We start from the raw sequence: 12,261 nt of genomic DNA, 5'->3' as shown, positions 1-12,261 counted from the left end.
AACAGCCTGTGAACCTGCAACATGAAGGAGAGCTGGGAACTGCCACAGTAGCCTTTCAAGCTTATTAGCATAATTTTAAATGTTGATTTTAGAAGGAAGGATAACAAATATTAAGGGCACTAAAGACAAATGTCTTCAACTGCTCTTCATACATGCTGCCCATCGCTTTAAAGGGAACCAGTAAAACTAGATTTTACCCCATTGGGGTAGGGTATGAAATATGATTTGTAACATTTCCTCTTTTATGCCAAATTATTGCCCTTTTAACTATACAAACCTCTTCTCCAAACTCCGGTGAAAGTGAGCAGAGATGAGATTCTTATATTTAATAAGATATCATTAGTAAGTTTCTGGGTACTGTATTTTCCTGAAGTGACACATTCCCTGCAGCGCCTAAACTTGACTCATCTCAGGCAAAAAATGACTTTTCTCTGTTCATTCCCAAATTACTTTGGAGGGGATTTTTTTTAATAGGTAAACGGGGGAGATTTTCCATAACAGAGTGAATTCTAGAAAGGACATTTCATATCCTATCGGAGGGGGCTGCTAGTTTAATGGATCATAAAATTTACTATTGTTGTTGTATCTGTTCTCTATCTTATTTTGTGGGAAATTTGAGCCTAACTCTTTTGATGTTTGAGCTGACTTACATTTGATTATAATAAAAGTTACATGAGGGCTACTCATTTTTCTACTAGAGTCAAGCACACTTTTATACATTACAGAACCTATGGCATAGGGTGTAAGCCTTGAAATCTTTGCTTTTGTCATTTCAAAAAAGGAGACAATAGCTTACAATGCTTCCATTGTTATTATAACAGGTGCACATACAGTGCATATCATATATTCTCATATTCATTGCTTCCTTGTAAAACCTGAAATTATGTGGTTTTACAAGTTTTGCGCACATCACTAGGTGCAGCACATATATAAATATTGCCACCTCTTTTACACATGACAAATACAGTTAGCTGGACTTGATCATGGAGCATCGCATTATCTTCTCGCTGTATATTCTTACATTGTGTTCTATCCCGATATTATCCACATCTGCATCAAACACCACAATGTACCCAGCTACAACAAGACCTTCAAACTCTTCATATTTGTCACCCCCCAATACTACTGGTATGTACAGTATAGCAGCAATGGATGAAAGCTTTCATGTAAATATCATATTATGTTCAGTCTTCTGTTATCAGCATTTGACAGCACATTTTACCAAATCTTCATGGACAAAAATGTTAATGCTTTATATTATATACGTACTACATCTGTTTTATTATTTACAGCTTTACTTTATAGTTATTTTCTTGTACAAACAGCAACCTAGAAAGGTAAAGTTTACGCAATTTTGCAAATCAGTAGTGATTCATGTATAATAAATTTTATATTAATTGTACAGGCGGACACCCGACTTACAGACAACCCATAGTTACAGACGGACCCCTCTGCCCACTGTGACCTCTGGTGAAGCTCTCTGGATGCTTTACTTTAGTCCCAGACTGCAATGATCAGCTGTAAGGTGTCTGTAATAAAGCTTTATTCATAATCCTTGGTCCAATTACAGCAAAAAAATTAAAAATTTGTCACTGGGACAAAAGGAAAAAATTTGTCTAGAACTTCAATTATAAAATATATAGTTTCGACTTACATACAAATTCAACTTAAGAACAAACCTCCGGACCCTATCTTGTATGTAACCTAGGGACTGCCTGTACTCCAATACGTTTTAAAAATTTAACTCTAATCCATATTCATAGTATATTGCGGCGTATAAGACGACCTGGTGTATAAGACGACCCCCCTACTTTCCTGTTTAAAATATAGAGTTTAAGATATATTCGCCGTATAAGACTACCCCTTTTCCAACGCATACAAAACACCGGTAAAAATTAAAAAAAAAACAGATTTGAATTTAACATGGTCCTTTTTTTAATTTAAATTCTTACAACATGCAGGTATATAGCAGGAAAACTGTCGCTCATAAACATAAGGCATACAACAACAACATTACCATCGTCCATTTTACTGTAAATGTTACCATACTGTACCTTAAATTTTTATTTTAATAAATATTCCATGCCATGTACTCATAAGCGGGAAAAAAATTCCAAATGCAATGAAAATGGTGAAAAAACGCATTTGCGCCATTTTCTTGTGGGCTTGGATATTACGTCTTTTACTGAGCGCCCCAAATGACATGTCTACTTTATTCTTTGGGTTGGTACGATTACGTGGATACCAAATTTATAAAGGTTTTATAATGTTTTCATACATTTACAAAAATGAAAACCTCCTGTACAAAAATTATTTTTTTGATTTTGCCATCTTCTGGCGCTAATAACTTTTTTATACTTAGGTGTACGGATCTGTGGGTTGTGTAATTTTTTGCGAAATTTGATAATATTTTCAATGATATAATTTTTAGGACTGTACGACCTTTTGATCACTTTTTATAGACTTTGGGCGCTAACCGTTAACATATTTTGATAGATCGGGCATTTTCGGACGCGTCGATACCTGATGTGTTTATGATTTTTACTGTTTATTTATATTTATGTCAGTTCTAGGGAAAGGGGGGTGATTTGAAATTTTAGGTTTTTTTATTATTATCATTTTTTTAAACTTTTTTTAATTTTTATTTATACTATTTTTCAGACTCCCTAGGGTACTTTAACCCTAGGTTGTCTGATCGATCCTACCATATACTGCCATACTACAGTATGGCAGTATATGGGGATTTTCCTCCTCATTCATTACAATGTGCTATCAGCACATTGTAATGAAGGGGTTAAAACTAAATAGCCTCGGGTCTTCGGAAGACCCGAGGCTACCATGGAGACGGATCGCCGCCCCCGATGACGTCACGGGGAGTGGCGATCCCAGTGCTTTGCCGGCAGCCCACGCTGTCGCTGTGCAATATGCAGCAAAGACTTACCGGCTATGGAGAGTGAATACACGGCGGGCGGTCGGGATTACCGGCGTATAAGACGACCCCAGAGAAGACAGAAGATTTTTCTGTCTTCAAAAGTCGTCTTATACGCCGGAATATACGGTAAGTACAGGCAGTCCCCGGGTTACGTACAAGATAGGCTCCGGAGGTTTGTTCTTAAAGGGAACCTACCACCACAAATCTACCTATAAAGGTAGATCGGGTGGTAGGTGGATGTAAGGGACGTGAGGAGAGCTCTTTTTAGAGCTAATCCTCACGTCCCCGCTAACTTTTGGGAAACTTTATTGACCGAATATGTAAATTTAGTTATGCGGCTACTGGGGCGTGGAGTAGCCGGCACGAGGCTACACAGCGCGGCTACTCCACGCCCCGGTAGCCACATTACTCCTCCTACCCTGTTGTGTGCGGCGCGCAGCTCCCCGTAGCTGCGCGCCCTCGTCTGACAAGCCGGCTACTGCGCATGCGCAGTAGCTCCGGCCTCGGAGCTGGGACTGCTCAGCCGGCGTTCTGCGCATGCGCAGAACGCCATCATATCGGACGAGGGCGCGCAGCTACGAGGAGCGGAGCGCCGGACACAACAGGGTAGGAGGAGTAATGTGTGTAGCCTCGTGCCGGCTACTCCACGCCCCAGTAGCCGCATAACTAAATTTACATATTAGGTTAATAAAGTTTCCCAAAAGTTAGCGGGGACGTGAGGATTAGCTCTAAAAAGAGCTCTCCTCACGTCCCTTACATCCACCTACCACCCGATCTACCTTTATAGGTAGATTCGTGGTGGTAGGTTCTCTTTAAGTTGAATTTGTATGTAAGTCAAAACGGTACATTTTATAATTGTAGATCCAGATCCAGACAGGGGACCGCCTGTAAAAGACAATTGTTGCTACCTTTCTGGCAGCAAACACTTTGGGGTAGATTTACTTACCCGGTCCATTCGCGATCCAGCGACGCGTTCTCTGCGCTGGATTCGGGTCCGGCCAGGATTCATTAAAGTAGTTCCTCCGCCATCCACCAGGTGGCGCTGCTGCGCTGAAAAGCATCGGAACGCACTGGAGTTCACCGAGCCGGGCTGAGTGAAGGTAAGTGCAAGCTTCGCGGCAGATTTTTTTTTAAAAATGCGGCGGTTTTTCCGAATCCGTAGGGATTTCGTTCGGCCACGCCCCCCGATTTCCGTCGCGTGCATGCCAGCGCCGATGCGTGCACCAAAATCCCGGGGAAATTCAGGGGAAATCGCCGCAAATCGGAAATATTCGGTTAACCCGTCGGGAAAACGCGAATCGGGCCCTTAGTAAATGACACTCTTTGTGATGAATCAACTGTGGACTTTGAAGTCCTTAACGTCATATTTAAAAAATTTCTTTTTCCAAATATAAATAATCTTAAAATATAAAATCTTAAAGAGAATCTGTCACCAGGTTTTACTCCATGAAACTACCAGCCCCCTCAAGTAGAGGATGAAATGTTCTTTCTAGAATTGTTATGTGAAATCTCACCCATTTCCAATAAATAAATATTCCCCAAAGTCAGACAAATATGACTGTTCTCATTTCATTTTTACGTGCCAAGTTTAGAGGCTGCAGGGGGAAGATCACTACAGAAGGCTGTATCTTTGGGTCTTTAACACCTAAAACCTTCTCCTGGTGTCACATAAAAAGATAAGAATATCATCTTTTGGATCACATCAGGCTTGTGGCTCTGTGAGCTTCAGAACCACAGATACAGACAGCAAGCTGCAGATAAAGATCCAGTTCCGCCTTATTTTTTACTGTATGTCCAGTTCTGTAGCTCATACGATTGGGATGGGAAAGATATATTTACCTGACTTTTGGGGATATTTTTTATAGGTAAACTAGTGAATTTTCACATAAAAGAGGGAGTTCTAGAAAGGACATTTCATATCGTACCCGAGGGGTCGGATAGTTTAGTGGGGTAAAACCTGGAGACAGGTTTTCTTGCTATTGAACATGGATCTGTAATATAATGATCCTGGAAACTAACTTGTTTGAAACCTTCATTTTAGAAATTTGTAAATGAACTGCAGAGGCTACTGGGGCGTGTACTAGCCCGGCCGGAGACTGGGAGCCTCAGTAGCCTCTGCAGGTAATTTCCATATTACTAAAAAAATGTTCATAACAAATTAGGTTTCAAGATTATTATATTACAGATTAGGGCAGAGGCAGCAGGAGGAATCTACCATCAGATCTACTTCTGTTAGTAGATTCCTCATGATAGGTTTCCTTTGAAGTATTAATGATTCATCCAGCTGCGGCTGTAAAGACCAAAAAAAAAAAAAAGGCTTTCCTTCTCTGCCACTCCCAATGTCCCAAGCCGTTGTCAGCCAGCGTGATGGAGAAGGTAAGCAAGTTATTTTTTTTAGTTTTTGTAAAGGCTGGACAACCTCAATAAAAACTAATTAAATGTGATATTCCTGTGACCACACTGACCTATAGGGGCTCAATTACTAAGGGTCCGCGGACCGCACTGTCGTTGGAATATCCGACGATTTCCGATGTGTGTTGCATTTAGAAGGGCTTTTTGTCACAGATTTTGGTGCATCGGCGCTGGCTTTCACGTGAAACAAATTGGGGGGGGGGGCGTGGCCGTCGACCATCTGATGGATTCGGACAACGCATGGGATTTAACATTCAAAATTGTGTCGCAAGCCATGCACTTACATGCATCGGGAAGAAGAAGGTGAACTCCGGCGGACCTCAAAGGGGAAGCGACACATTCAGGAAATTGGACGCACAATCTTAGTGAATCTCGGCAGCTCCGAATCCCTGTCGGACAACGCACCTCGTGGATTGCGACGGGACGGGTAAGTAAATGTGCCCCAGTGTGTATAGATAGTATGTTATTTTTTCATAAAGCTCCATTCTGAACTCCCTAGTATATTGTACCTGTCATGAGGAAGTGCAAATTGTCCTGCAAAGGTTAAACCCTCATACATGTCTGTGAAGGGAAAAATTGTAATGTTTTGGCTGATGTAAAAGCTGAGAAGGTCTAGCAAGGGGTAAAGGGTCAATTCACTTCCCAGTTATTTCAGGGATTTTTTGAACTGTATTTGAAACATTTAATATGTAAAATGATAGTTTACATTGGAAGTCTTTTTTTGGAAACTATTGGAAACATAAAATAATTTAACCTACATATAAAACTCTGTAGTAGACAAATATATTGGGGCTTATTTACTATGAGTTGTGCTACTCACTTTCGTTGGACTTTCCAACGTTTTCAGGGATTGCACAGGTATGTAACAGGTGTCTGTGCTGGGATTGTGTACGTGATCGGATTTTGGCGACACAAATCGGGGGCCGCTATCTCTCAGCTTACTCCCTTCTTGACCCCCTGCAATCTGGTTTCCATTCTATGTATTCCACTGTAACCACTCTTACTAAAGTCTCCAATGATCTCCTCACTGCTAAATCCAAAGGTGACTATTCACTCCTTGTTCTTCTGGATCTCTCGGCAGCGTTGAATACTGTGGACCACCAGCTCCTCCTCAGGATGCTTCACTCTATTGACACTTTCAGTATCTCCTTCTCCGGATCTTCCTCTTCTCCTCTTCCTATCCTCTATTCCTCTTAGCGCTGTGCTCAGCAATTTACGGTACTCCCATAGACATTGAATTGCTTGAGCTGTCACCCGATTCATTGGTGGCAATGGGATTCCTATTTCTGTGATCTGTGGGGACCTCAAATGATCTGATTGGAATGCACATTCCTGTTGATACAACCTGGTGTAACCCCCTTTTAAAGGTTGCCTATCAGGGATACTTGGGACACTAAACCACTCATAAATCCTTATGGAATGGGGATTTGGTGCCCGCTATAGCCCTATATCAACCTTTAACCAGGCCAAATTAACCCCTTCACGTATTATGATCTATATGTACATCATAATCCCATAAAGGGGGTATGAGGCGGGCTCAGGGCTTGAACCCTCTTCATACATGGTGGGTGTTGATGGCATTATTCTTAGCATTTACTCAATATACTGCAATATAGTATTGGAGTATATGGTAGGAATGATGACACTCCCTAGGATTAAAGCATCCTAGGGGTCCTAAAAATAGAAAAATAATTTAAAAAAAATTAAAATTGAGCATAAAACTTTTAATAAAACTTGCTTGGGCATGTAATGTATACTGAATGCAACAAAAATGGAATTTTTTTCCAATCCTGAAGCCTTCATTTATAATGTCGTGTGGCAAAGATCTGATGGATCATTTTCTCTTTTTTACTTTTTCTTTACTATGTAAGGCACTTAGTTTTATGTAACTTTTTATTTGGGTCAGTCACCTTACGGTTCTTTCTTTTTATTTCCAGGTTATTATTTCGCCAGCAGCAGCAATGCTTATAACTTGTCATGCGACGCCGCAAAATCAGGTAAAAGAGGAGATAGATGTGTAGATAAGATGTGTAGATAAGGGGAAATGTAAGCATATCACCATTGTCTATCATGCGGTAGCCTGTGCTTAGAGAAAGATTAACAGCAGGTATAAGATACAGTGCAAATACATTGTATACACAGAATCACATTTTACCTACAGGTCATATGTACATAATATCCCCTGCACCAGGATATGAGTCTCATGATTTCTCATAATTTCTTTATTAAAATGTAATTTCCTATTCATTCGATTCCCCTAAAGATACTTTATAGGGAGTATGAGCAACATTATGGGTCACATTTACTAAGAACAGTGCAATCTGTACTATGTGCAGTTACCTGTATAGTGTGCAGGGGGCGCCAGATTCAGGATTTCTGGCGCACATTCTGCATGAATCTGATGCACTTTTTTTTACACCTTTAGCAACACAATTCTGTCAGACATTGGGGCAGATTTACTTACGCATTTTCAAAATGCGGCGGTTTTTCCGAATCTGTCAGGTTTTCGTCCGGCCACGCCCCCCGATTTCCATTGCGTGCATGCCAGCGCCGATGCGCCACAATCCGATCGCGTGTGCCGAAATCCTGGGGCAATTCAGGGGAAATCGGCGCAAATCGGAAATATTCGGGTAACACGTCGGGAAAACGCGAATCGGGCCCTTAGTAAATGACCCCCATTAAATGTAAATTTTGCGCGCAGTCTGACTGAGCACCGGAACGCCCCCTTCATGTTTTCGTAAAATTCAATAGCACTATAGAGAATATTTCAGAACACATGTTTTAATTGACGGTGGTCATAGCTAGGGATGAGTGGATCTGAATTTTAAAAACCTGTTCAGGTTTTGGTTCAGACTCAATCATGTAACACCCCTGGGTGTTAACTATTTAAATGCAGTTGGCAAAGTGGTCAGCAGCATTCAAATTGCTGAGTTAGATTTTGGCATTTTGGGGAGGGCCACACCATCAGGATAGTGATAGTGAAAGATTAAATAGTTAATGCCTCGCAGGCATTAAAGGATACAGGATTTACTGGTGGTAGACTGTCACCGTTATCATGCTCCTTACCTTATGGGGTCTTGAGCACCTCTTTTATATTTTACTTTTAAAGATTCTTTTTGTGAAGAAATCGACTGTGTAAAAATATGAAAATGAGACGGAGGCGCTCCGGGCGATGTCACCCAGGCGTCTGTTGGCTTTGGCCACTCATCTATTATTCACTCCCCCGTAATCAATATTCATTGCTTGTTCCTCTTGCTAGCCTTGCAGACAGCCGGTGACGTCACTACTGTCTACAGCGCAAATGGGAGGAACAAGCAGTGAATATTGATTACAGGGGCGTAAATAATAGATGAGTAGCCGCAGCCAGAAGGTGATTGGGTGACGTCGCCCGGAACGCCTCTGGCTCGTTTACATATTTTTAAAAAGTGGATTACTCCACAAAAGCAAGCTTAAAAAGAATAATAAAAGAGGTGCCCAAGACCCCCCAAGGTAACGAGCATGCAAGCGGTGACTGTCTACCACTAGTAAATCTGAACCCTGCCCTAAACTGCTTATGAAGTTTGGGTTGGGTCCAGTTTGGTTGAGTACGAACCTAAACTTTGCAGTTTGTATCAACACAAGTCATAGACCATGGATTCTCACCAATATATGGCCCAGTCAATTAAATTCACACCAAAATTAGTGAAGGAGATGTCTCAGGTAGCACTGTAGCTCACAGGACCACAAGCTCTCATGTTTAATCTGATACCATGTTTACAGGTACTATAAAGTCTCATTGATGGGCATCTAAAACTATGCCACCCCCGTAGCCCCTAAGCCTCCCCCAACTTATGTAGAGACGAGTCAGGCAGAGAGGCAGTAAGGGGAAGTGTCACTTTAGGTACCTATACATTGGGTTCAATAGCAGTAAAAACAATGGTTGTGGTATACGATTAAATAATAGAATCTCATTTTTCATGTGCCTTATGGTTCTGTGCGCTATAGAACCTGAGATACAGGGAGACAAAGACAAAAGGCGGGAACTGGATCTGCAGATTACTATTTCCCAACTCTGCCTTTACCTGTCCATATCTTCGGCTCTGTAGATCACACAAATATGATGTTTGAGAGATACATTTCTTGTCTTTTATCTGATACCAGAACCAAAGATACATTAGAACCCAAGATACAGATGGCCAGCCTCTTAGCCTGACTCTTCTCAGGAAAAAAATGCCATTTTTAGTCTCATTTTCTTATGACTTTGAAGGTAAATGGCTTGGAAGCATTAAAAATAAGTTAATGTGTCTGTAAGAAAGTGCAATAAAAACAAATATGTTGCTGATGTTTCACTGCATAAAAGTCATCAAGAGACTGGGACAAAGTGTTAGCAGCCCCATTAACCTTCTACGGAGCAAAACAGCTTGAGTTTTTCATGTTCTTATTGTGTTATGACACATATACCTGGTACTGTATTGTGCTGGTTATACTTATGTAAGGTCTATTATAGTGGATCTCTAGATACTCATTAGGGAAGGCGTTTCTAATGCTTTGAAGATAAGAGGAGTCCCTGTATTGCCTTAATACAGACACAATGGGGGTCATTTACTAAGGGTCCGATTCACACATTTTCATCGGGTTTCCCGTATTTTTCCGATTTGCGCAATCTTTCCCTGAATTGCCCCTGGATTTTGGTGAACGCGATCGGATTGTGGCGCATCGCCGCCGGCTTTCACATGAGGGAAATCGGGGGGCGTGGCCATTGGAAAACCTGACGGATTCGGCAAAACCGCGAACTCCTGCGAACTCCGGCGACCTCCAGCGGATTTCAGCACAGCAGCCACACCTGGTGGACATCGGGCGCACTACCTTAGAGAATCGCCGGAATACCCGAATCCTAGACAGAGAATGCGCCGCTGGATCGCGACAGGACCGGGTAAGTAAATCTGCCCCATTAAGGGATTTGGTGGTGCACAACTTACAGTAGTTTGATACTGTTTAAATTTAGAGTAGATAAGTCTAAAGATGACCTTGATTTATCATAAGCAATTTTTCTGACTGTCTAGATATATACTACTAGCCTATTATTGAATCATTAAATAATAATTTATTCAATCACAATAAATCTCCTAATATTTGAATAAAATGTAAACTCTTTGTATTTGCAGCTTTTCCCTCATTTACCTTGGCTGTGGACACTTCTGGTTCAATGTATTACTTCATATATGAAGTTCAAGATGTTATCAGTACTCTCATCAGTCGTCTTCAGGCGTATACTACTGATGCCACACGGAAGTACACACTGATACCATTTAATGACCCAAGTAAGACTTAATATCTAATAGACTTAATATCTAATAGTAAGAGTAATATCTCTCTAGAGCTCATTTTTGTGTTTCTGTTGTATGTAGAGTAAGGCTCTGTTCATGCCATGTTTGGTGCCAACTTACTGTTAGTGATGTACTGAACCCAAACCCCCAATACTAACAACCGAAATTGGTGCCAACTTTTTAAATACTACTGACAAAGTCTTCAGCAGCATTTAAATTACTGCAACCTGACGTCATCAGGGAGCAATAATCCTCCCCAAAATTGCCAGTGGCATTTAAATGGTTAAGTGGGTTGTCTGAGACCTGAAAAATAAATTATATGCAGCCGGGATGGGGCTTATACCTCCCGGTGTCTTGCAGCGCCGTCTCAGCCGGCCGTGTCCCTGTTTGTTTACAGGGGTATGGAGTTCAGCTTCGACTGGCCACCTCGGCAGTCCCATCCTAGCCACATATAATGTTATATATTCAGATCTCAGACAACCCCTTTAACACCCAAGATTGGTGCCAAAATCGATGGATGGATGAGATGATGTAATCAGGAGCAACGGCCCTTTATAAAAAAAAAATCCATTTCCACTTCTATATATTGGATGGAATTTGTTAATCCACTTGAGCCAGACTTCTGGTCATTGGAGTTAAAAACAAATTGGGGGGGGGGGGGGGGGGTCATTTATTGTAACAAATATCTCAAAAAGATCTGAAAAAAAAGGAAAAAGTGAGATTGATAAATTAACAAAGAAGCAGATGGAAAAAATGACAGACAGAAACTAGCCAAAAAACAAAGATAAGATAAGATAAATGACCCCTATTGTCTAAAAAGCTGTGCACCACAATTATCGAAGGCTTTTAGACCTTATTTTTGACACTTTCCTGACTAGTCCAACTAAGGGGATGTGGCAATTGGAAAAGGGCGTTGTCTATGAAAATGGAGGTGTGGTGGGGCGGGAAAATAGTCTGTACACTGTCCTCTCCAAAAAAGACTTGTTTTGTGATGCACAGTTTTGGCCAATTAAAGTAAGTCTAAGCAGAACTCCACACAGCACCAGAATTAACATACCGTATATACTCAAGTATAAGCCGACCCGAGTATAAGCCGAGACCCCTAATTTTACCACCGAAAACTGGGAAAATCTATTGACTCGAGTATAAGCCGAGGGTGTAGTATACATCCAACCCCCATGTAGTATACAGCCTGCCCCCAGCAGTATACAGCCTGCCCTCAGTAGTATACAGCTTGCCCACAGTAGTATACAGCTTGTCCCCAGTAGTATACAGCTTGTCCCCAGCAGTATACAGCTTGTCCCCTTGCAGTATACAGCCTGCCCCCAGTAGTATACAGCTTGCCCCCAGTAGTATACAGCCTGCCCCCAGTAGTATACAGCCTGCCCCCAGTAGTATACAGCTTGCCCCCAGTAGTATACAGCTTTTCCCCTTGCAGTATACAGCCTGCCCCCAGTAGTATACAGCTTGCCCCCAGTAGTATACAGCTTGCCCCCAGTAGTATACAGCACTGCCCCCAGTAGTATACAGCCTGCCCCCAGTAGTATACAGCACTGCCCCCAGTAGTACACAGCACAACCCCCAGTAGTATACAGCTTGTCCCCAGTAGTA

At 41.6% G+C, this 12,261-nt stretch overlaps 1 protein-coding gene across 1 annotated transcript in view; it reads left to right on the top strand.

The window, feature by feature from the left end:
- The first annotated feature begins 977 nt into the window (after positions 1-977).
- LOC140075105 (uromodulin-like) overlaps positions 978-12,261 on the top strand; it is a 36,857-nt gene continuing 25,573 nt past the window's right edge. Inside the window, exons 1-3 of the mRNA XM_072120608.1 lie at positions 978-1,128; positions 7,282-7,341; positions 10,489-10,644. Of these exons, the coding sequence (XP_071976709.1) occupies positions 984-1,128; positions 7,282-7,341; positions 10,489-10,644 (361 nt within the window). The 5' untranslated portion in view covers positions 978-983. The remainder of the gene's footprint in view (positions 1,129-7,281; positions 7,342-10,488; positions 10,645-12,261) is intronic.

Source organism: Engystomops pustulosus, chromosome 8 (genome assembly GCF_040894005.1).
Source record: "Engystomops pustulosus chromosome 8, aEngPut4.maternal, whole genome shotgun sequence".
In the NCBI taxonomy this organism is placed as follows: domain Eukaryota; kingdom Metazoa; phylum Chordata; class Amphibia; order Anura; family Leptodactylidae; genus Engystomops; species Engystomops pustulosus.
This window is presented reverse-complemented; position numbering and strand designations above follow the sequence as displayed.